The sequence below is a fragment of the Monodelphis domestica genome, chromosome 4 (assembly GCF_027887165.1).
Source record: "Monodelphis domestica isolate mMonDom1 chromosome 4, mMonDom1.pri, whole genome shotgun sequence".
NCBI lineage: Eukaryota > Metazoa > Chordata > Mammalia > Didelphimorphia > Didelphidae > Monodelphis > Monodelphis domestica.
The window spans coordinates 308,660,846-308,688,294 of record NC_077230.1 but is presented as its reverse complement, the minus strand read 5'-3'; the positions used below and the strand labels follow the sequence as shown (position 1 = coordinate 308,688,294).

At 31.2% G+C, this 27,449-nt stretch overlaps 1 protein-coding gene across 9 annotated transcripts in view; it reads right to left on the bottom strand.

Annotated features, from left to right (window-relative positions):
• The window catches only part of NBEA (neurobeachin), an 829,579-nt gene that overhangs the window by 642,631 nt on the left and 159,499 nt on the right, over nucleotides 1–27,449 (bottom strand). For 7 of the 9 annotated variants that reach the window (XM_056794740.1, XM_056794741.1, XM_056794743.1 and 4 more), the window contains exons 9-11: nucleotides 24,676–24,873; nucleotides 23,838–23,971; nucleotides 5,788–5,896 (exon numbers count right to left, since the gene is read on the bottom strand). In XM_056794740.1, coding sequence (XP_056650718.1) covers nucleotides 5,788–5,896; nucleotides 23,838–23,971; nucleotides 24,676–24,873 — 441 coding nt within the window. Of the gene's footprint in view, nucleotides 1–5,787; nucleotides 5,897–8,183; nucleotides 8,290–10,741; nucleotides 10,761–23,837; nucleotides 23,972–24,675; nucleotides 24,874–27,449 lie in introns of those variants that run through there. The other 2 variants (XM_056794746.1, XM_056794749.1) reach the window with 2 other exon arrangements.

Here is a 27,449-nt window from a genome sequence, read left to right as displayed (position 1 = left end):
GGAAGTCAGAAAGAATGCCAGGACCTTAGAGAATGTTTTGTTCATGCAATACCCAAGAGGCAGTGTCACTGGAGTGAAAAGTACATGTTTTGGAATAAGGGGTAATAAGCCTGGAAAGGAAGGAGGAGCCTAGGTTAAGACAGAGTTTGAAGGCCAAATAGAATATTCTGCATTTGTTTCTTGAGACAACTGGAAGTCACTTGAATTTATGAATTTGGAGGGCAACATAATCCAATCTTCATTTTAGACAAATCACTTTAGTGGTAGATGGAGAATGGATTAGAATGGGGAGAGATTTGAGGCAGGCAGACCCATCAGGAAACCATTTCATTAATCAAGCTGTTAGATTTGGCAGCAGTGTCAAAATAGAGATAGAGGCATATTCAGGGGTTATGGCAAAAGATAAATCAATAAGCCTTGATAAGGGCTAGATATTAGTGAAACAAAGGTAGGGGTAGGTGGAGTTTAGGAGGTAAGATCAAGAATTCAGTTCTGGATATATTGAGTTTAAGATGTCTATTGGACATCTATTTCAAGATGTCTGAAAGGCAGTTGGAGAAGCAAAATTGTAGATCAGGAGAGGCAAGAGGGCAGGAAAGGTAGATTTGACAATCAGTAGTATAAAGATGGCAATTAAATCAAGAATACTTTCTTTGAAAAGGTAGATGATGTACCAAATAACATTTTCAAATGAAATTTATTATACATTTAACGAATATGAAATGAGTGTTAAATGATGTGTTCAACATTTCTGGATCCATGGCCTATGTGTCATCAACTTACTAAGGAAAAAAAAATCAATACAGAAAAGGATTAATAAAAGTAGTTCTACCTGACCTATGCAAACAATATGCTTATGCAGAAAAATGGGTAAAAAGGCACATCTCAACAAATATACCTTTCTATAAGGAAGTTAATATAACCGAGGAGTATGGAAAGCACCTCAGCCAGCAAATATTTTATCTTCTTAAAGATTACACAGATATGGAAACTAAAGACAATACAAATTTAGAATTTAAACTCTGGGCATCGAAAGATTAAACTGAAAAAAATAGACTAAAAAAATAGGAGAAATATGTAAAGACTTATGATGAACATGCTTTACTATATCAATGCCAGGGAAAACAATAGACTTGGACCCTGAAGACCTGCATGAGAAAATAGAAATAGCGCTTATTAATAAGAGAGGAATGGCTGACCAAAACCAAGTACGTACACACGAGGCATATGCTAAAAGGTAACAAAAATTTGAGGCTGTTAAGTAAGGGACATATCATCAAAGTATCTGAAAGAAAATAGTATCAAATGCTTGGGAAAAAACCTGGACCCTTCCCTTTACAAAAAAAAAAACCAAAAACAACAACAACAACAAAAAAAAATACTAACAATACTTTGTAAACTATATATGCCCAATTTCCTATCTTGACCAAATTTTTATATTAATGATCTATACATTCATGCTTAAAGAAAGTAATAGAAAGGAACAGAAAGGCTTCTACAAATTATATTCTACAGTAGATCACATATTCAGTCTGCTATTGACAGAAAAGTGTGTTACATACACAATCTACATGTTTATTAGTTTACAATTGGCTTCCTGAAGATAAAAAAAGTAAAATGTTGCCTTTACAAGTGACCTTCTATAGAAAGTCTTCCTCTTAATTCCAAATTCCACTGCTTTCCCTCTAAATTATTTTAACTATATCTTAAAGATAGCTTTGTATACTTGTTTGAATGTTGTCTCTTCCACTGGACTAAAAGCTCCTTGAGGACAAGGACTGTCTTTTGCTTCTTAGCAGTGCTTAGCACAGTACCTGGAACATATTGGTATTAGATAATTATTTGCTGAAAGAATTATTGAATAAAGAAACCCAAATCAACAGTGCCTACTATGTGCCCAGAATAATACTAAGCAGTAAGGATACAAAGAAAGGCAAAAAAGGTCTCATTCTAATGGGGGAAATAAAAGGTAAATAACTAGATATATAAGGGATTAACTGTAGATAATATCAGAAGACATTAAGATTAAAAAGAATTGAGAATGGCTTCTTAAAGACAGTGAAATTTTAGCTGAATTTTGGAAGTTGTTTTTCACTAATTTGCTAATAAAAATAAGATTTTATAAAAGGCATAACAAAAGAACTTAATTGAGCCACAGAATATAGACATGCTCACAAAGACATCTGCTATTTTCACATAGGCTGTCCAACACAGAATCTGAATATAAAGGAGATTTGCTATTAAAAAGTAATGTCTCCATATATTCCTTTTTTCAAATGAGAACCTGGGCTAGAATCGATTATATCCTGGACCACTGCAAAGCTTCCTAGTGAAATCTGTGATCCCACAATAGAGTTTGGTCTATCTATACACAAAGGTAAAATCAATTAGATGAAGAAAGTCTATTGTCCAAATTATGATAAGCAGATGGAGGAACAGCCATAGTGCTGGTCCTCTGTGTGTGTATAGAAGAGTGTCTATATGGACAATGAGGAGCCTAGTCCAAAATGGAATAGGGGATAGTGGTCTGGACTGTTTTCGTGAAATATCTCAGTGCCCCAAGATTCTCCCCCAAAACAAAGGCCTATCTCTTTAATGTCAACAGTTTCCTGGTGGTTCTATGTGACATCAGGGCAAGGAAAACCACTCTCTGAAGAACTGAAACTGAATTTAAAATGGAGGTAGGGCAATGGTTAAAAAGAAAAGATATTAGCACAATATTAACCTTCTGGACTGGGAAAAAAGAAATTTTTTGCCTATAGAAGAAAAGGTAGAAGGATTTCCATGGTAAGAATAAATTAATAGGAAGTTTTTGACACAAAGATAAGTAGATGAATTAGTTGATTCATTTTGTCACTGGATAATTCTCTTAAATTGAGGAAGAATGATAAAAGGCCTAAAAATGGTCACAATTTTGAAGTTTTTTGTTTTGTTTTTGGCTTTAAAATTTGTTTCAATACCATTTTAAATATGCTTATCTTTAAATTTCATAAAGAGATGTGCTTCTGATAAATAAAGAAGGAAAAGAGAAACAAAGTCCATCAGAAAGAAGATAATATGACTAAATTCAAGATTCAAAAAATGTCTTCAATTGCTGGAACCAAGAAAATATTTAACAAGTAAAAAAAAATTAAACTTACATTTCTGTATTTAAAAAAGTATACCAGTATGAGCCAGAACAAAAATGTCTTGACAGCAATTTGTTAATTTTCTTCTTTGCAGCGGTTCATGAAAATTGACCATGTTTCTCTGAATTTCTCAGACTCATTTTTTTAACATGCAAAGTATTCTATCATGTTTTTTATACAAAAATTCTTTGGTCACTCCCCAGTCGTGGGGTAATTATTTTTGTTTCTAGGACTATCTTACAGAAATGAACTACAAACATTTTGCTTTATATGTGTCCTTTCTTCTAACACAGACCTCCTTGGAGTACATGACCAATGGTAGAATTGATGGTCCAAAGGATACTAACAAGTTTGGTGACTTCTCACAATAAATACAAACTGCTTTGCAGAAAAGTTGAACTAATTCATTTTCACTATCAATGTATGTGTTTGTCTTCCCACAGCCTATTTACTGCATTGACTACTTTAATCTTTTGCCAAAATTTTCTCTTTGATGAGAATAAACATCAAAGTTGTTTGAATTTGCAATTATCCATTTGTTAGTATTTTGGAACTGATGATTAGTGATTTTGGCTGTGGTTAGCCTATAATTCTTTTTAAAACAATCTGTATATATTGAACACTGATTTGTTTGGGAATGGCTTTTTGTCTTATATCTTTAATTTCTTATATATTTGGGATGGCAAATTTAATGCAATGATTTTTCCACACTATAAAACTTATCCTCTTATACTATTTACATTAATTATATTATTACAATAGCTTTTAAATTTATACATAAAAATTATTTATTTTGTTTTCTATTCTTCCTTCTGTCCTGCACTTTGGCTATGAATACTCAAAAGAATGATTCCTATTTCTAATTTTTTTAATAATATTTTATGACAGTATACTTTTTACATCTGGATAGCTCATCCATTTAGAGATTAACACAATTCACTGTATAAAATACTAGTTCATAGTCTATTTTCACAGGCAAATTGCCTTATAGTTTTCTAAGATCTTTTCTAACAGATTCCTTTACCCACTACTTCAACTACTTGGTTAATATACTTTAGGTATTCATGATTAGGTTTTCCACTGATCAAAATTTAATTATTTTCATGCTGATGGATATTTGTTTTTCTTCTATTAACAAATATCTATAAAACAATTACATACTGTTTTGATTATTGATAATCTATTGATTAAATGTAAATAAAGGATAAAGTATTTATTAATTAATATTGCTACAATGTAAACAAATGTTATTAAATAATATTGAAGTATACTTTCCAATACCAGAAATGCCTTTAACTTTTCAAACCAATGCTCTTGAGATCTTTTGGTTTATTTTCCAATTCTTGAAAATCATAGGTCATATCAATGTCCAATTGTTAGCTATTTTACTTTACAAAGAAGTTAGGGTAATCTATTTACACACTATCAAAAATGAAGCTACTAATATTTATTGTAGTTGTCTATGAAATTATATTACTGGCATAACACATGTTTCCATAGCAAGCAAAATTAATAAATCAGTTCTTGACTTCCAGATTAAAACATGATATACAATCTGCTTCAAAAGGGAGGAAGAATGAAAAAATTTACAAAATTAAAATAGGAATTTGGAAAAATACAAAGTATAAGTAGTGGGGAAGTCAAGTAAATAAAACACTATTAGGTGTATGCCTTTGGAGCTAATGGAATATTTCCCAAAGCATCCTGACAGAAAAGGTGAGCAAGTGGTGTTCATCAAAATTAAGGTGCCCTGAAATAACACTTTAGTACTGTTCAGTGAATTCTCAATTTATGATTCCATTTTCATCGATATAGTTACATAAAAGACAATTCTTATACTTCACTACTAGTATAGTAAATAAAGAATTGAAGAAAATCATTTGCCAAATTAGGGAACATATGTACCCAAGCCCTGCTGGTTATGTTTTTTTATGACTTCTTTAAATTTGATAATCAATAACTGCTTTTACTCTGCAGAGCTATTTGTAAAATAGTCATGTGAATACTTTCTCACCAAAGTAAAACTTAAATGAAGAGGCATGTATAAGTAATAATTACTGATACCAGAGTTATATAGAAAGATCAGAAAAAAGGGAAAACGGGAATGATAGAAAATCTTTTTGGAATTAAAGTACATGTTGCTTAATGCAAAAATTTATGCATTAAGAATATATTAACACAGTAATAATTTAGAGAACAAAGTTATCTTGCAGTGTTTACCTCAAGTAAAAAAAATGAAAATTTCACAAATTTATAGCCTTTTATTTGACTCTATAATTAATAGTTGAGACAAAACTAAAACAAGAATTTTGGATAGAATCTGAACAAAAATATGTTTTAAATACTAGTCAAGCTTTATCAGGAAATAATAGGATACTTTGATGGAAAAAACACACTACATGAAACATGAGATAAAGTAAATGACTGAAAATTCCTTTGTGAATTAGATTTCTAAGATTCTCTTCCTCAAAAATTTTGAATAACTAAAATTCTAAGAGCATATAACTCTAAATAAATCTATTTTATATTGCCTAACATGTAAAACATGTGACTCTAGAAAAAATATTTGACTCTGGACATGAGAGAATAGAAAAATAATAATTAAGAATGTTTTGTTTTCTATTATTTTTGAAGTAGCAAAATAAAAACCATTACTTACCTTTTCAAGTAGGTAACCAATGACTAGAAAGCCTTTTCCACCCAGCATCTGTTCTTGCATGGCCACTGAACTCTTCAGCAATTCAACGAGGAATGCCAAAAGAGTCGCACTGTATACAAAGTATAGATAGTTATATAGATAATGAACAAAATTGGATTATAAGTAGATTCCTACTAAAGAAAAGATGACAAAATAACATTTACATCTAAGATACAGTTTATTTTCTCAATAATTTTTTCATATTACCTTTCATTAAAGGCAAATACAAAAAAATTATGAATTCATTCTTTAAATTTCTGTCACAAATTTATCTTATTCTAGATACTGATTGAATGTCATAATGCTATGTTCCAAACATAGAACATAGGACTTTGACATAGACATACAGTGTTTACACACACACACACACACACACACACACACACACACACACACACACACACAAACACACACACAGACAGAGTATACCACCCTACATTAAGGTAATATATCAGAGGTTAAACTATTTTACCAAAGGTAGCATGAAAAGGCTTCCTTTAAAATTATAAATACCAATGTATTTAAAATATTAAAAAAGACATGACTTTTAAGGAAAATATTGTCTAAAACTGGATACATTATTAAAACAGAGGTAGACTACATTATGTTATATGTATACACATGCATATATCATATATATACATTCATTTTTAGCAATGGAAAAAGTTAAAGAATGAAATGAGTTGTTTAAATGGAGATATACAAACATGTTTACTGAAAAATGCATGTATTCATTAAATTTCATCAAGAAACAAATTGCCAAAATAACCAGAAACTAAAAAATTTCAACAAGGATTATTGACATATAAATTCACTGGGATCAATTATGAATATCCCAGTGCATTTATAAGTAAAAAATCTTAGCACTCTTACCACAAAATTATGAAAATCAGTAGACTTAAAAGAAAATATGACTAACATTTAGGCAATATCCTATTTACCATGTTTTTTAAATTTCTATTGAATAATGCTGCTAAATTGATACACATTATGTTTGAGTAAAAGAAATTAAAGCAATTTGTAAATTAAATTTAAGTTAATATAGTTTAAAATTTTATGCTCAAGAATCAATATAAAATAACATTTAATTATAGGATGAATGGTTGTAAGTTAACCAGAAACAAGATAAGCTATTACTTTTACTCTATCTATTGATGCTAAGCAAGAAAACTTTCCTTGTTTCTAAAGGGTTGCCATAGAATGCATTCTGTTAAATTTATGTTTAATAATATTTAATCAAGATCAAAGTCAGAACTATGCTCGAAGATAGGATTCATATCAAAATTAGAAAAATTATTAGAAAAGATAATAAGGTTGATGATATTTTAATATGGGTGAGATAAAAACACTATCCAAAAATCAAAGACTCCTTTACCAGAAAATAAAGATATCTGTATATATGTATATATATAAAAATATATATACACAAGAAAGCAAAAATATTAGCTGGCCCTAAAATATCAAACCACAAAAATTTGACTACTATACAATTTTGAAATTGAGTAACATTCTAGTAACTTTCTCCTTCAAAGCATTGCTAGACTTTTCCCTTAGACACAAATACTAAATATCAATTAAGATTTTTGAATGCCATTATACATAAACCAAAACTAATAGAGGAATCACTTCCATTTTAAATGAAACAAGGAAAAAGGAAAGGGCACTTTACAGGTGTTAGCTTCTTAAATACTACTGCACCTAGCACTTCTGTCTGATTGTTTCTAAAGATCAAAGACAACTGTAGAATGTAGACTGTATGATTTCCTAACCTATTCATGAAACTCAGACAAATGTGAATTAGGAATTTCGGGGGGAGGAGGGTGAATATAGTTCCTAAAAATTAATAATTCCAAAAAGAAAGACAAGAAAAGCCTCACAGTGGTCCATCAAATAATTCAAAAAACTATATTGAATATTAGAGATACCTATCCTATGCAAAATCACTATAAAATTACAAGGATGTCATGGGTTTCCTCATTTTGTTTCATGACTCACTGTCTCTTCAAGCATCCAATAAATTAAATCTGATCTACAAACACCATGGACTTTTATCACAAAGGAAAAAAGCCAATAATTTCTTTATCTCATCTCTAGATCTTAAAACTTAGCTAGCTGGAATTTTAAAGGACTTCGATATCAATTATGTCAGCAACTGAAAAAAAAACAAATAAACAAAAAATTGCATTTACTAAGTAAAATCTTTCAGAACTTATAGATGCAACCAGTGGACATATTAGCAATACCATATCATTTTAAAAAACCTTCAAAATAGGTTAAAGTTGACATGGTGGGAATAAAAGTAATTAGATGGCCATCTTCCAAGAGGAACATTTTCAAACAGAATTTAACAAACTTACCAGTAACTAAAATGCATCGGTTTGCTGCAGGGCTCACATTAAACTTGCAAAATTCTGTGTACTGCCATACAAAATTTCTCTCCATTCTTGCCTATTTCCAACTCCCCTAGATACAAAGGCAAATATAAAGGATACTTCAGCCCATTCCTATACTCCTACATACCACTTCCTGTCTAGAACACATCAGGTCATCTACAAAGGAACTAAATTTATATACCAAATAACAAGCATCCATGTCAACCAGAACTAATATAAGCAAATATAGCATTCTTTTGAAAAGTATAACAATACTAGGATTTCAGCGATGTTTTATCGAATAAGCAAAAAGTTTATTAATTCTTATAAGATTGTTAAACTTTTCAACAGATGGTACTATACTCTGGTATATTCTTGAATAAAAATAATAAATTCTGCTTTAGGAGTACCTTTTCATCTCATCTACCTTTTAAAGAATATGGATGGTATTGATAAACTAATACTAAAATTTTCCTTAAAATTAATAAATCCTAAAACCCTTAAATTGCAATCGTATTATAAAAAGAATTTCTCTGAAATTTAGTCTTTTAAAAGCTAGATTCTTTGTAAATAATCAAGAAGACAAAATGACAACCCCAACCCAAATTTTCCTGTTTATTGTCTCAGACTATACCTTTCTAGCCTGTTATTCATAGACACTATTATATTCCTAGCATACATGCAAAATACTCAGAACATTTCATAACTATGTATAGTTTTTTTCTATGTAATTAAATGTCAAGGTATATTTTGAATCTAATAAAAATCTAATAAATATGGATTCTTTAATTGTTATTTAGAAATTACTAATATAAAATTATTTGTGTTTAATATAATTATTGAGAAATTATTAATAAATTATACATATGGTAACTGAAATCTCAAGAGACTTAGAAAATGTTTACTTTTATTCATTATATAAAACAAAATGGTGAAAAACAATACACTTAGAAAACATTTTGACTTAAATATGAAGAATACATTAATGTTAGTATTAATATGAAGAAAGTTACTAAAGGGCAGAAAGTCTGTTTAACTTGTTTTGGGGGTTGCAATTGGCAAGTACTACAAAGAGAATATTATAAAAGATGCTTTTAAACTTTAAAATGGAGACCAATTCAGTAAGATGGATTCTGATATTTATGATTCCTCCTTTTAAAAATATTTAGAAACTTATAGTCATTTTTAAGGCTTGTGAAAGCTACTAGCAATAGGAAATAGATTATAAATTATTTAAGGTTGGAATAAAAAGTTTCAAAGTGAATTCAAAGTAGCACTAAAGGGAAAGGGAAGAGAAGAACACATTAACATTTTACTTTGGTTCATGCAAAAAATCCCAATTCTATGAAGATTCAATTAATTTTAATATTAATAAATGCTTTAGAAAAATGTTTGATACTGAAAACATAATCTACTACCCTGTGATATAACAATGAGATGATCTGAGGAGTGACCTGATGCCATCTATTCTACTCCCCACTATGAGCAAAACTCTTCCTAAGTAAGGATGATACCAGCAACAAGAAAAAATCAGCATGAAGGCCATCTAAGATAATTCTTCCCAAATTACTAAAATATTCTCTACGAAGTTGGCAAAATTTAATTCTTTGACAGTTGAATAATTAAAAGAATGATTGAAAAGAAGTATAAATAACTTTAGCTATATGCCATTCTTCCAAGTTTTGAATGACTGCACCTCAGGGGACCACACAGAATATGATTATCTTAAAGTAATTCACTGCCAGAGGAAATTCTTAATGTATTTGTTCTTGCTTTCTTTTTAAAAGACATACTAATGATCATTATGAGCAGAGATTATATATTATTCTTTGAATCCCCTGAACTAAGCAAAGAGCCTCCCATAGATGCTTACAGACTGTCAGTCAGTTAGGGTCATATTCAAATAAAAGGAGATCCTTGCTAATCTTTATCTTGGCTTACAAAATTACAAATTAACATATTGTATTTTTATTTTTAAAAATTTTTTTCTAATAATATTTTATTTTGGTGCAGGCCCACTCAGGAGTTTAGCAGGTACTAAGTTTGTCATCTTGGCTCTATGCTTTTCATTAGCTATCAGACCTCTTTTTCAGTCATGTTAATCTACAATTTTAAAGATTATTGACAAGGATTATATATAGTGGCACTTTTTTTATTCCAAACAGATATTGAACAGAATCCAAGGTTCAGTATATATCTCTGACTAGAATGGTAACAGGTTATCTACAATGGGATATTGCATTATTTTGGCACTGCCCAAACTGACAAAATCTAAATCTAAACAATGTTGATGTTAATGATATATAGGGTTTTTTTGCATTTGACAAAAATAGTTACTGATGTACAATCAGAATAGTTAATATTAAAAATATATATGTCTGCTACCCTGATATATGAAAATCATCTGTTCTAACACGAAGAAAACTTGGATTTTTGAAAACTATTGCATTGGTTTTTAGGATTATTGGATCATAGATAGATGGCATATTAGGGAGTCAAAAAGACTTCTTGTCCTGAGTTCAAATCAGGTCTCATGCACTTACTAGCTTTGTGGCCAAGGGCAAGTCACTTAACTCAGTTTGCCTCAGTTTCCTCATCTGTAAAATGAGCTGGAGAAGGAAAGGGCAAATCACTTTAGTATCTTTGCCAAAAAAACAAAATAACAAATGAGGTCACAAATAATCAAATGTAACTACAAACAACTGAAGACAGTTTTAGACCTAGAAGGGATTTTAGAGATCATTTACCCAACCCTTTCACTTGAAAGGCTAATGGCTAGGGGAAAGCGACTTACTCTGTTAGGAAAGAGAAAGACTGGTAGGAAACCCAGGTTCTATTATTCCAAATTTGGCATTCATTTCACTATTCCACAATCCTGGAAGATCCAATTAAGCTGCAAGTTTTACCTAAAAAACCCTATAACATATTCAAAGGCAAGCCTGGAACTTAACACAGAATGATTGACCATGTTTAAGCAAGAAGTTGGTGTTTGGGAGATTTTTTTTGGTCATGGGTTAGGAATCCTAAACTCACAGAATCATAGTAGTATAGATAACTCAGAAATCCCATATTAAGGAATAGAGGAGTTCCCAATCTGCAACAGTACAAGAATATTCACATCAATGAATCACAGCTCACTGAAGTATATGTTATACACAGGAGTTTCCATTTGGAGATAACCTGCCAAAGAGGACCTCATGAGCAACAATTACTTCTTACTCTTTTGCTTCCCTCTACCCAAACCTAAACACACTTTCCCGCATCACATGTTAGGAATGTATGAAATCTAATTAAATTAAACCCACACTAATGATAAATTATTCATATTATACTCTCTTAATCCTGTGAGTAATACTTATTAATCCAATTTGATAATTAGGAAAATTTGGAAGGCTATTTGATGCTTGTGCAAGAAAACTAACAAAACTTAAAGATCTGCCTACTCCACTTATATATTTAGAGAAAGGAAAAAAATATGTAGGCCTTACCACCTTTCTTCTAATAGATAGCTCAGGCCTCAACCTCCAGAAAAGATTTCATTATAAAAGGAGAAACAGAATGCATGTCTGACTATTTAAAGGCTACAACTACTATTTTCCCATCTGTCTACTCAAATTTTTTTCATGAGCAGGAAGAAAGGGCCACTGATTTATTTTTATTTTCCCAATTCTAGACTGGGATCTAAACAGCATTTAGCAAACACTTGCTAAATATGAGGATAAGAGATATTTCCTCAGAAGAGAAAAGAATATTGTCTTTAAGTATAACCCTCAGGACCTTAGTGATTGACCTGTCTTGGTATAGCTCAGCTATATATTTCATCTTGTGGCTTCGAAAATGGCCAGACTATAGTTATTACTTTTTAAAAGGGGGTTGGGGCGGGGGGGAGAAGAAGTTCAACCAGGGTACCAATAAATGGTTTCTTCTATACTGTGAAACCTAGGGTCTTCTGGGAAACCTCAAGATGGTATACTGCTCTATAAAGCTACTGTATCATTGTAAATAAATAACTCAGAATATGCTCATTTCTCAAGCAATCTATATTTTATCTCCAGGATTATCTGTTCCCTATAGTTACCTATCTATTCCTTCCTTTTCCTGGAAATTAAAAAGGTAAAAGAAAAAGTTTATCAAATTAAACTGTTTACCAAAAAACCAACTCTTATTAAAGCCATCTCCACTCTCAGGCCCATAGTTGGATCCCCAAACTACAGGGAGGAAAGGAAAGTAACCATAGTATCTTAGCTGTGTTTAGAACTATCCCAACACATAAAACTACACATTTGGGTCCTTCTTCCATCCTGAATGCTATGAATAATAATGAGAATGCATATTATAAATAACATCATTCATAGTATAATCATGTAAATAACAATTTTGTATATTCCACTATGAAAATGATTTTTTGTAGTTTCCATCAATAAAAATGAAATTCAATAAGAATCTGTTCAGTAGGTCTAATCTTCATAGTTTTTGCCTTGGGAAATAGTTATCTAATCAAAAATGTGAAAACAAGACAGGGAATAATGTTGTTAAGAGTGAAGAAAATATGTATACAACTAGTAAGCCAAGGTGGTAGGACAACTCCCCCTCAACCTCCATTAAAATTTAAGAGGAAGGGTAAACAAAGATACTATTTGATTTAATCGACTTTAATAAACTCCTGTGGAGAATCAGCAAAGCAGAAAAAAATACAAGTACTGGCTCTGAAAAAGTTAAAACAAAAAGAAGTGGAAAAATAATGAAATTACTTTTTAGTAATATCGTGCAGAACTGGAGATATATTATAACAAAAGTAGTTGCTAAGATAAAATTAAGATTTCTAAATATAAAAAATTAAACTAGGAAAATAATATTTTATACCTCCAATCTCAGCAAACTAAAGCAACAATGACAAAAAAAGAATCCAACATTAAAGATACACTATAAATACCCAGAAGAGCCTAGGTCCTTGAACAATGAGAAGTTAGAAAATAAATCATTCCTCCCCACCTCCCCAAAATGATTACTTTTTAAAAGAATTGCTAAGTGGACTGAATGAAATGCAATGAATATAATATATCTTAATTTTAAGAAATCACTTTACATTTTATGAAATATTAGCTAACTATATGAATTTAAAGTAGTTTGTGAATGAATACTATGAGATTTTAAACTTACTAAAAAAGAATAAGCAAATAAAAAATGATACTGAATTGGTTAGTGTACTGTTAAAAGAATGTTAAAGTAATTTATCTACAAGAATGTTAATAATGAGAATGTTGCAAATATGAACAGCCAGGAATGTTAATATAGGAATGTTAAGTAGGGGAAACTCCATGTAACAATTTGGGCTTGTGCAATGGATAACTGCTGGAGACAGATATTTTAAAAAAACCCTATATTTAATAAATATTGGAAAAGGTTTGAGGAAAGGGAAGGAAAGATAACAAAGGTTGAGGATTAGAAATCTAACAGCTTTTACCCACTTCACTCTAGTTTGGAAGAACCTGCTTATTGCTCAGGTTTCCCTGAGCCTAACTTATAATTCCTTATCACTGAACTAAATCCCCAGAATCTATTCTAAATAGCCTATTCTAAAATTTAAAAATATATGTGTATATATATATATATATGCATGCATATATATATTTGCTTGTTCATTCATTCATTTTTTTATTTATTTATTCACTGCCTCCTTGTATCCCTTCAGATCATTCCTCCAACTCCCAATACTTTCTCGGCCTAATCAGGCTTCAGGGCCTTTGGTAGGCCTCAAAGGCTCTGCCTACTCTGCAGTCACACAGAGAGGAAAAAAACTGCCTCCTTCTTTCTTATATAAGTAAGTTTAGTGTCTCCTTAGATCTCTTTCAGCTTTAAATCAGTTCTCTCTGCCAATTTCTAGCCCTTCCAGAGCCCAGGCTTTTCGTTCTAAGCAGATCTCAAAATGGCTTGGCCCTCTCAACTGCCACACAGAGGAAAAACTGTCTCTCTCTTTCTCTTTTCTGTTGATTTCCCCAACAAACTTATTCCAGAAACTTTAACCTGTTCTCCTCCTTCACCTGCCACTGAGTTTTTCAGGGAACAGAAACACTAGCCTTCTCGTAGGGAAAAAAAAATTCCCAGAGACCCCCTGCTTTGCAGGTCATCAGTTGGAAAACCAATGGACTCAGGCTATGCAGAATTCCAACTGGCACTCTCCCCAAGATTCTGTCTGGCCTTAAAGTAACCATATCCACTATTCTTTACTCTGTCCTTAGTCGCTAAGATCCCAATTATTCCAAATGAATCTCATTAGCCCTATGGCTTAATTAATCCTAATAATACCTAGTTATTTACATGTTGTCTTTCCCATTAGAATGGGAGCGCTTAAAGAGGGGTGTTTTTACCTTTTTTTTTTTGTTACCCAGAATTAAGCAGCCTGCCTATGCAAGGAGTAAGCACTTAATAAATTCTTGTCGACTGGCTCAGTGACCATCATATATGCAGAGAAGTTTCTTCCTTTACTCAAAGTATGTATATTGCCGAATGCTATATCTCAGTAAATATATGAGACCACATTTGAACTCAGGTCTTTCTGATTCCCAGACTGAGGCTCTATCTACTTGGCCAACTACCTGTTTAATTTTAAATAAGAAAGTATATTATTAAAAAGACTTTTATATTCATATTTCTTTAAAGGGAGCAGCCTTAATTTTATCTATTCTATAAATATAGATATCAGGATAGTAAAAACAGAACATTAAATTCTAATTGAGTTTCTGTTCAATCTAATAATTCTAAATAATAAATTCTAAAATAAGTTAAATAAGCAAAATACTACTAATGAAGAACACTGATAACCTTAAATTGATGCCTTTCAGGGCCAAATAAAAGGCTATATCTAATAATTCAATGAAAGTATAAAGATTAACACATGAAAGAACTTAAATGAAAAGTAAAGAAATAAGTTGCTTTAATGAAAGGTGACAATGCTGTTGTCTGCTTATGGGAAACATTTTCTAGTCATATGTACACACAAATATGAATGCAAATTAGACAAAAATATTTTATTCAAAATATCTCTCAAGATTTTTCTGTACAATCAACAAAAATAAAAATGAAGAATGAGTCAAATTTAAATAATAAAGTATTATAACAGGATCTCTAGATCAAAAAGGCTAGAAAAATATTATATATAATGTTTCTATTAGATTAAAAGCTCCATGACATTACTACTTGTTTTTTCATCCCCAATAGAAATTCACAAAGTATCTTACATTCATGAGGCTCACTTTGCTAAGTGAATGCATAAAGGATGCCATAAATCAGTGGTTCTCAAACTCTCAATTTGTAGCAATGAGAATACATAATGCATATCAGGTATTTACATTCCAAATCATAACTGTAGCAAAATTACAGTTTTTGAGTAGCCACCAAAATAATTTTTTGGTTTGGGGTCACCGCAACATGAGGAACTGTATTGCGGGGTCATGGCATTAGAAAGGTCGAGAACCACTGCCATAAACAAACAGAGCAAAAGTATCAGGTCTGTAATGCCTTCATTCTGTTTTTGGAGATCATTATCTCTAAAATATAACATATATATGGTAGAGGTTTTTAAATTTTTGCTTAATTATATTTAAGAACAGACTAATGTAAAGCAAAGGCACTGAATAAGACAAACAGTTGTGTCACCTCTCTAACAGATACATGACAGAGAGGAGCTTGCTTTCTATACATTATGCTTTTTACCTTCTTCTTTCTTCGAGTTCTAAATCCTCCTTATCCTTATATGAAACTTAGGACTTCTAAAAAGATTTTGTAATATATTTATTTTGGCTTGCATGTTTTACCCTATATGAGCACAAAACTCTGATTTGGATCATTAATAAGACTATTCTAAGAGATATACTTTGGGAAATAATTTTTCCCTTTTTTTCCTTTTCCCAAAAATTAATTTTAAAAAATGTACAGAAAACAGAAAATGGAGGGGGAAATTATACATGTGTTTATTACTTAAATTGTGGTTTTAAACCTGGTTTTGCCTAATTGGTCCAAACAGTTTTGAAAGATTTAGTCCCAGTTGTGGCTACATGTTAGAAACTACATTTTTTATGACTTAATATAGACAATTCTTAATATTATTCAAAGGAAATATTTATTTGTAATTTAATAAACTGACCCATTCATATACAATCCCTCCTAATAATAATTCCCTTTCCCATTCCCTACTCCCTTCCTGCTGGTACCTAGGTTCACAGAGCTGTCATCCTTGACTCCTCAATCTTTCTCATCTTTGTATTGTCTTCTCCCTAATATTCTCTCCTCTCTAGGTTTTCATGATCCTTCTCTCTCTCCTGGTTCTCCTCCTACCTGCCAGAACACAACTTCTCAATCTCCTTTGCTGGATTTTCATCCAAATCATGTTAGATAACACATGAGTGATACATCTATCCTGAGCTTTCAACTCTTCTCCCCTAATACTATATTAATTATAATAGTTAATATCTATAGAGCTTTTACTATGTACCATGTTGTCACTTAGTGCCAGTACAAAGTGCTTTACAATTATTATTGCCTTTTACTCTCACAAGAACCATGAGAGATAACTATTACAATTATCCCTGTTTTATAAATGAGGAAACCAAGGCAAACAGAAGTTAAGAGACTTATCTAGAGCCACACAACTAGTAAGTATCTGAGACTGTATTTGAATTCAGGTTTTCCTTACTCCAGAGCATGCATTTTTATCCATTAGGCCATCTTTAAAACAACATCTCCATGCAGATGATTCTCACACTTATTTGTCCAGTTCTAAACTCTCCTGACCTCTAGATTCATATTCAACTACCTACTAGACATTGTAAGCATATGCATCTAAAACTCAACATGTCTAAAACTAAACTCATTCTCTTTTCCTTCAAACCCTTCCTTCCTCCATATTTCCCTATTGCAGTGAAGGGTATTAGCATCCTCCTTGTCACCAAGACTCACAACTTTGGTGTTATCCTTAATTTCTTATTCTCTCTCATCTCTGCCTCATGTCCAACCAATTGTCAGGGTCTGTCACTTATAGCACTGTAAAAACTCTTTTATAAATCCCTTTTTCTCCTCTGGCACTGCTACCACCCTAGTATCAGTCCCTCATCTCCTCATACTTATTTTACTGAAATAGCTGATTAGCTGCTCTCCTGCCACAAGTCTCTCCCAGTTTTAGTCAATTTGGCTCTGCTTTCAAATTAATCATCCTAACTAATGCTCAGATATGACTATGTTACTCTCTTATTTAATAAATAGCAGTAGCTACCTATTGTTGACAGGATAAAATTAAAAAGTCTCTACTTGCCCTTTAAAGCCCTCTATAACCTGACCTCTTCTATCTTTCCCGTCTTATCACATTTTATACCCAGTTACTCTGTGATACATTTATACTGTTCTCCTTGCTTTTCTCAAAAGCTCTCTCAACTTCAGACATTTTCACTGGCTTTCCCCCTATGCCTGGAACTCTCTTTCCTCCTTATCTCTGATTTCTAGGTTCTCTGGATTCTCTCAAGTCTCAAGTACTACCTGCTGAAAGAAAATTTTCTTGACCCATCTTAACATCAGTGCCTTCTCTCTGCTGACAATCTCCAACTTATCCTGAATATATGCTCTTTGTTCACGATTATTTGCATTATTTCTTCCACCATTATAATGTGACCTCCTTGAGAATGGGGACTATTTTTTCCTCTTCATATTCCTACTGTTAGGGCAGTGTCTGGTACAGAGTAGATGTTTAGTATATGCATACTAAAGGCTGAATGACTGAATGAACTGCCTTCTTCAAAGAAAGTCTTACAATTGAAGATGGACACATACTTATGAGAAATGATCCTAATTACAGAGAAGATGGCCTAAATGACCTAAGTTCTTTCCAACAGTGATTCTCTACAGTCCAATTGCATGCACTGATGAGTAAGGAAGGACAGGTGAAAAAGACCAGGGAGACTGGAGTTATTCATTTTATTATCCCTAAGTATTATAAGAAATATTCATATATTTCTAATGATACAACTTCAGTGTAGCCAGGTAAAGATATACTTTGTATAAATAGACCATTTTTCTCTCATTTTGATATCAACTGGGTTATAAGGTTCAAAGTCAGTTAAGTAATTTTGATTCTTTGTTTATAGCCATTATGTAAACTCACAGAAGAGTAATAAAAGCTATTGTATTAACAGAGAAGACAGAAAGAAAAAAATTGTTGTCTCCTCTGGAAATCATAATAGTTGAAATAATAAAGTAAGGAAATACAATTAATTACTCATGCCACAGGGTAAATCATCAAGGAAATTATATTTATACACACACACACACACATCTAAACTCAAGCATGGTTCAATCAAGCATTAAGCAGAGTTAACTTTATTGTGAATGAGCTATTCTTGGTCAATGGAATAATCATCACCTCTAAGGTCTCACCTCAAAGCAAATTATTAAGGAAGAGAAAATTTTAAAGATTTTATTTTCAACAAATGCAATCCTCCAGAGGGAAAGAAGGGATTTCAAAAACAGAGGGAAGAAGACTTACCTAAAATTAGACTAAAACTAAAGGCAATTGTTCTAGAAATGAAAGAAAGTTTCTTAACAAAATAATGGTGAGACTATTCTCACCTGAGCTAAGCAAGAAAGCATTAAAAAAAAAACCCATAGGTAACAAGCTAAGATAATTGGATGGTGAATTAACATCCCTAATTCTGAAGTCAAACAAGAATTCTTTCTATTGCTCAAAAAACTCATCAAATACTAAATTTATTAGATATTTTCTATAAAGAATCCATATATTTAAAGGTTTGACTGGACAAGACTTTCTGAATATTTGCATTACAATTTCTTTTCAATGCTTCAAAATGACTAACCAATATAATTTATTTTTATCTCTTTACAAATTAATTTGTGTAACAGATTATATAAATCCGATTTCATTGCACTGAAAGCTCAAAGAAATTCTTTGTTTTATCAATACATTGGGTATATTTTATATGCTTTAGGCTCCAAGAAACTTTTCCTTCCATAATTATAAAACAACAAATGATGACAACAATTCAAGTTTAGAAATTGTTTAGGTAAAATAGCTTTTAAAATAGACTCAAATTACAAAAGAAAGCATATATATATATATAATATATGCACACATGTATATAAATTTGGAAATAAAAATTAAGAGGTTTAATTTACCTTTCATTAAAGAGTCCTCTACAAGATTTATCAATTGAAATATGGTAATTTTGTTTCTTTTCTCTTAAGATTTTAACCATATCTTAAAAAAAGAAAAAAGGCAACAAGTTGATTTTGGATGATAAAATACTGTTTCTTACTTTCTTTGTCTCCTTAAAATTTAGCACTATATGTAGCACATAGTAACTATTTAACAAATGTTTGTTGAGTGACTGCTTTTTAATTATTGAAGGAATGAATGATTACCAAGTTTATGAGTTTTGTAGATTCAGAAGAATATTTTCAGAAGAACAATGGAAAGAGTAGACCATAAAACTCAAATTGGCTAAAAATGTTATTTTTACCAATTGTTTAAAAGGTATGTTGCAAGATGAATTAAAAAAACTACACATGCTATTACTACATAGAAATCCAAGAATAAAAACTATAAACTCATCAAACACATTAAAATTTAAAATGAAAGGTTTTCTGCTTTACCAGACATCTGATATGGTTCATTTAAGAGCTAATTTAACTTTCTATAAAATCACTTGATCTACAAAATTTCTAATTATATTCAATACTTTAAAAAAGTCAACAAAATCAAATCCAGAAGAACTATATATTGGGCTAATCATGTCCCAAATTCACATAATTCAATTGAAGAATCATAACAAGCTTATGATTCATATTCCAATCACATAACTAATCCTGTGTACACTGAAGTCCATATTAATTACAAAGGAGTGAGCTAATATGAAGAAAAACTACGAAAAAGGTTTATTTCTTCCACACAATCTTTTATCTAAAATTCCAAAGCTACATCTTCCCTGGTTTTACTAAAAATAAGCTTAAGAATGGCTGAAAAGTATTCTGGCCACTTTTTCCTTAAAAAAAATTCATATTCAGAGTTTTTATCTTTCACATGTGTTACATTTTAATGTTTAATATGTATATTTGTTGACTTTTGCTTTCTCCTCCTATATATTTTATTATCAATGTATGAAATAGCAAATAAAATTTGGGATAATTAATTCATCTACTTGGTTTTAAGTAGATAAAAGTGGTTCCCAGATCTCCCTGTTGTCTTTGCTTTTTTTTTCCTCTTCCACATTTCTCCTAATTCCATGCCCAAATCTCAAAATCAAATTTCCAAAAGGGTAGTAGGATATGGTACAATTTGGAAGAAATGTGTAAGGAGAACTATACTACTTTCTTCAACATCACTTCAACACTAAACATGCCTATTTGTATTGACATTGATTTTTCTTATTTTTATAAAACCAAAGCCAATTGCTTTTTAGTATAGAAGATAGAAACAAATATGTGGTCATTTCACTTCAAAAGGATAGTACAATCAAAAAACTGTAACTGCTAGGTAAATGAATAAATAATGTTGTTATTATTTAATTTAAGAATTCTCAAACAATGCAATGACCATGATATTAAAGACCTAACATTCAAGTCACTGGTGAGAAAAAATAACTTCTGAACATCAAACTGTAAGACTATTTCTCCTAAATGAACGTCAATACTATTGTGTAGCCTTTTAAAAAAAGATATGCTTTTAACAAAATCATCACAATGCTTAACAACTTATTAAAAAAGGATTATATGCCAATTGGATACTTTGTTTCAAATTAAACTATCTCAGCACCTTCTGTACAACTACAATATTCAGTTTTAGAAGTAAAATAAAACATTCACTCTAAAAATCTGAAAGACCTCACAAAAACACAGAACTTGAACTCAGATCTTGGTACAACCTAGCTACTTTATAAAACAGTCCAACCTTTTTTGGTCTCAAATATAGACTGATCATTTATTTTCTGATATTTAGAGTTAAGTTTAGCTCCAAAGAATTTCAGAGAATCACTGCTGCTTGTCAGATGTATGAGCCCACGGGCTGATGTGACATATAAACATCCTTGACAACCAGCATTTGGCAAGTAAAGGTCAAAAAGGGAATGAGGAGTGAGAATCATGGGAAGAAACTGCTCTTGTGGTAGTCAGGAGGTGTCATGTGAACTAGAACAATTCATTCTGAAATAAGAAGACAAAGGGCAAATACTGTTCAGTACTAGTTAAGCTCACTTTCTTTAAATTAAATTTCTATTTTTCAGTAGAGAGAATAGGCTATAACTAATCTTTTACAAAATTATAAGACTAAAAATCTTTGAAGATGGTTTATGAATAAAATAGAAGTATCTCCTCAAATGAGTTTGAATAGGCATTAGAATAAAATATAGTAGGGATGATTACCAAAATCTTCTCTCAACGTTTTTACAATAAGTGAACCATTAGGCATGATGCTGAACAAAAGAAGAATGACTATCTTCTCAAATGACCTTTCAATTCTATGAATAAATGAATAAACATTAAATGACAAAGCACTTAAGATTCCTGTCTTATGGCCATGTATCTCTGATCTTCAAGTTTAAGAAGAGACATGAGAAACACAGTAAAAATAATTTCTAGGATTTCTTTATATCCTTTTGTTATAAGACAAATTTATATATTTGTATAGAAAATATACAACCTAGATCCCAAGATCCCAATTTCTTTGGCAATCAAGAAAACTATAAAAGTAATTTACCTGGAAGAATTAATCATATAGGCAAAGTAGTAGTCTCAAAACAAGATATATGACTAAGAATTAAATGACAGCCTTGTAACTAGATTATATACTTTAGGATATAGAAGTAATCCAAACAGAAAAGATTCAAAGAGCTAAAGCTCCTGAAGGTAAAGACAGGTTGGGATAAAAGAAGAGTTGAAAACTAACTAAAATATTCCAGTGTTAAAAAGATATCCTTTTTGTCTAATACCTTAATACAAAGACAGAATCAAAGATGTTTAGGTTAGATATAAGAATTCCTGTCCTCATAAAATGATAAATTAAAAACTGAAACAAGAATATAAAGGAAGTGGCAAAAACTTGACACCAGATTTTAAAGAAATGTGACAGACAACAGATATGAAATATAGCCTTGCACTGAAGCAAAGGAATAGAGAATAATGTGGACTCTTTCATCTCTAGGACGGTATAACAAAGAATTCATGATCAGTTACATGTTATCTTCTTCATGGGACACAAATTCAAATACATTATTTTGTTAATTCTCTTCAAATATTATGATTCACTGCTTAACACAGTGCCTAGCTTATATTAAATGTTTAAGAAAAGCTACATTGGTGATTAAAAAACATTATGCCCTACATTATTTCATTGTGAATATTTAGCAACAATTGCAGAGCAACTCCTATTTGTCTATTAGAAATTTTCTTCAGAATACTTAAAAATATCAAATTACTATTAAATACATCTCTCAAAGTAAGTAGGAAAAATTATCCTCTCTGTAGTAAAAAAAAAAGTAAAAAAAATACAAAAATTACAAAAAGTCACATATCAAGTCTGTACCACAGTTTGGACAAATGCCAGGATTACTAATTTCCTTTAAGTAATATGTTTCCCTAAAAAAAAAGTAATTAAATACTTAATGAGAGTTGTGGGTTTTAAGTATGAAGTCACTTTACTATTCTCTTTTTGTTATTTGATTGAAATACATATTTCTATTATGGGGGAAATATTTTTGAGACTGATAAAATACACTGCCATAAGATTAATAAGCAAAATGTGTTTTTACAAAACACTGGATTTTTCTACCTTTGTTTTATTTATATTTCTCCAATTAAAAAATTATGAAATATAGGCATACTAAAAATGTATATTTTCCTGTATTGCTGTTTAAGTAAAATGATAGTCCTATATCTCACTTCTTTTGGAAATTAACCTAACAGCAAATGAAATGTCATGTATCATTTCTCTCATTTCATATTTTATGTCTATCATGTATCTTTCTACTGTAGAACGTTAAATGGAGTACACTAACTGAATTTATTAATATAAAACTAAGAATTTGCTTTAAAAATTACATAGAAAACTCCACTAAAACATATTATTATTACATGGTAGTTTACAAACTATAATCTGATCATGTTTTCCTTGAAATGCAACTACAAATAGCAAAAGTCTGGGAAAAAATACATGTACTAATTGACATGCTTCTTGCCCTGTGCCCTGATAATAGCATTATAATGCAGTTTCACCAATTAAGATAAAATTATGTGCTTTTCAGAAAAAATCAAGAAATAGTTTAAGTTTTCTCGGTATTCATTTTTCAGTTAAGCAGAACTCCTATCAGTATTCCAAACAAAAAGCTTACAAACATGATTCTAAGTCTAAATTTTTGTTCTAAATTATATTATAGAGATTGTTCTTGATAAGGATTTTTGATAGTCTATCTAAGCAGTCTTACCTTCAGATGTAAGTCTAAGTATCTTAAAAACTATGTTATTACTTCAAAAGTCAAGAACCAAGTTTTATGGTTCACGTATTATTTTTCTTAATAAGCTTACCACCAATGATCTCCAAGTGTTAAATATGAATAATTGCATATGTATATATGACAAAAAACTTACCAGACTGTAGTTTCCATTTGACTATCATTCAGTTGACGATTATCCAGTTGTGCAAAAAGAGGAAAAAGTACTTGAATCCCTCCAATTGAATGAATTGCACTGTGAATTGAGTGTGTTACTATAGCTTTCACATCCTATGTTTAAAAAACACAATAAGTATTAAATATTTAGTTAATATTCTCCACAAGCATGCATCACTCCCTATGAATAATATGCATGTAACAGTTTGCAAATTTTCATCTACAATATGAAATATTATTATATAGTGCAGTATAGCATAATATAACATAATGATATAAAATATATAAGTAGGATATTAGATCAAGAATGGCCCTGAGAGGCCTTCTAGATCACTTCATCATTTTTCTGATGAATATCTAGGACATTTGGAAATTAAACCTGAATTATACAGCTTGACCTAGACCACCTGTGTTACCATTCCTGCTCTCAAACTCTGTGACTCTTTAAGCAATTCGCCTATCATCACAATAGTAATATGTCAGAGTTGTGATTATGAATCCAAGAACTTTGAATAGAGAATCACTATAGCAAACTGCCTTCATGAATCTAGAATATATTCATCTAATCAATTAAATTTTAAAAGGATACCAAATATAGCTAATTAAATTAAACTAGATATAATATCTATGCAATAACAAATACTATATTTGCTGCTACAAAATGATAATTTATATTTTAATACAGAAGAAAATTCTATCCAAAGAAAATTATAGATAATAACTGAATAGGGAAAGGCCAAATAAAAGAGGACAAATTATTATAGTACCATATATTAGACTATGATTATTTTAACATTCAATAGAGCATAAAAACTAACCTGGAGCATGAGAGCATGTGGGGAGTGTACAAAAATAGATGCATTTTCTTTGGGTGATGATTCTAGGCATAGCTGAGCATCAGTAGCTTTAGCATTATATGTAAAAGCAATACTACTTGCAAGTTTCCCATCATACAGAACCTGTTTATGATGTTCAGCAAGATGAATATCACTCTCAGATTTAAATTTGAAAGTGCTCTGTAAAAAACAATTGGAAAATAAATGTTCTGAAACTAAGAGCAATATATAATATTCACATACTATTTTTTCAATTGACAAACAGTTATTTTCTCTCCCTGAAACTCCTTCCCCTCACTGAGGAAAAAAAATTAAGATCATTGTAAAACAATATGCATGGTTAAGTAAGACATATAGCTGCACTGGCCATGTTCAAAAAATACATAAGTGATCTAGGCATCCTAATTCCATCACTTCTCAATCAGGAGGTAAGCAACATGTATGATCATTGGTCCTCTGGATTGTGGTTGATCTGTTACCATCAGAATTCTCAAGTCTTTTAGAGTTGTCTGTCTTTACAATGATATCATTACTATATACATTATTCAGTCTCCTAATTCTGCCTTTTTCATTTATTTCTGCATTACTTTATAGAAGTATACTTAGGTTTTTTTTAAATAGTTATTTTATTCAATTCTTATGGCACAATCCTATTTTATTACATTAGCATTGCAAAATTGTTTCAGTCCTTCCCCAAAGGAAAAGGCACTCAGTACTTTACTTTTCAGTACTTTACTATTATTAAAAGAAAACACACACACACATACACATACACACACAGAGGAAGAGATTAGGGAAGGGATCTCATAGGTCTTTTTCTTCTTTTATGATCTCCTTAAGGTATAAGACTGGCAGTGATAAAAGTGAGCCAAAGGGTAGACAAAGTTCAGCAACCTTAGAGGCATTCTTCAAAAGCACTTTCCAGAATACTAGGACTTTTTAAGCTTCACCAGTGGTATATCACTGTGTCTATTTTCCTGTATGGAGGTATATTTGTCACTTTCCTTGACAATGTGTATAAGTATATAAGTGTATAGTATAAGGTGGAACATCAGAATTGATTTAATTTGCATCTCTCTGATTATTAATGATTTGGAACAATTTTTCATAAGTCTGTTTTATAGCATGGATTTCTTCTTTTGAAAATATTTTCACCAAATCTTCTGACCCTTTATCAATTGATAAATTGCTTTCTTATTTTCATAAATTTGAATTTATCAGAGAAATTTCCTGCAAAGATTTCCCCCCCTCCTAGTAAACTACTCACCTTCTAATCAGAATAACACTGGTTTTGTTTGTGCCAAAATATTTCAATTTGATGTAATTAAATTGTGTATTCAATCCAGAAGAGCACAGGTAAATAGCTCTCCAGGAGGAAAACATATATACATGACAAATTTTTAAGTTTAATCGGTATCATTAACATTTTTCTCCATCATCCATCACTTTATATCTAGACAATTAACAAAACAATGTCAATCCCTAATTTGTTGTATTTGTCTTATTTCTGAGATGTAAATGCACATAGTGAAAATTTAACAAAATTTAAGAAATGTTAAGATATGGTTCAAGGTGGTGCCAGCATATCCCTTGTGTGAATTGAATATCTGGGGGACTTCCAACCCAGTCCAACCCCAGAAAATTCACCAAAATGGGCATCTATGAAAGTCACAGAGTTGTGTGGCTTGGTCTGCCATGACAGCCAAGATTCCTGACCTTTGGAAGTCAGCGAATGTGAGGTAATCTTGGGTCAAAATTGAGGGAACTCAAGGGAATTCTTTGACTGAGTTTGGAAAGCCAAAATGGGACTCTCAAACATCCTTTGGGCTTGTGAAAGGACCTCTCTCTCTCTCTATCTCTATCTCATAGTCATCTGGATTATCTGTGTAGCTATCTCTGGCAAGTGGCATGGCAAGGATACATCAGACTGGGAATCTGGGAATTCAGTCTCTTCAGCTTTTGTCAGCTCTTTGGCTGGCCTTAATTTGTTTGGCCCAATCATGTGGGTATCTGGACCCCCTGGCCCCACTTGTGAAATATACCAGGGTCCAAGAGGAATCTGGAAGCTGATGGGGCAGAATTAACTGGGCAGGGGACTTATTATAAGTTAGAAAGGATGGAAACCTTATTTCTCTCTTTCTCTTTACTAAAAAATACTTATAAATTTAGTATAAAGTCTCCAAGATTAATATTTAGTCATAATACTCTGATTTTATCTTCTGTGATTCTTTTTAATTCCTTTTTGATCATTAGTTATTCCCCTATTCATAGACCTAACAGGGAATATTTTCCTTGTGTCCCTAACTTATCATGTCCCTAACATAACATATCACCATAACTTAAATATTTAAAATAATGTAGTCATTTGGAACTTAACTTATCATATGATATGAAGTGTTGGTCTGAGTCTAACTTCAGCTAGACTCCTCTTCAGATTTCTCAACAGTATTTGTTGAATAATGAGTATTTACCCCCAATAGGTGAGGTCTTTGGATTTAGCAAACTCTATACTATATTCCTTAAGCTTCTATATAATGTATTCCTAATCTTTCCCACTGATGACCTTTTTTTTTTTTAACCAGTACCATGCTATTTTGATGATTACTGATTTGTAGGATATTTTGGAATCTAGTGCTCTATAAGTTTTCCTTCTTTCTGCTTTTTTTGTATTATTTTCCTAAAAATACTCTCTTCTCTCCAGATAATTTCATTAGTACGTTTTCTAGATCTACAAAATAATCATCTGGTACACTGAT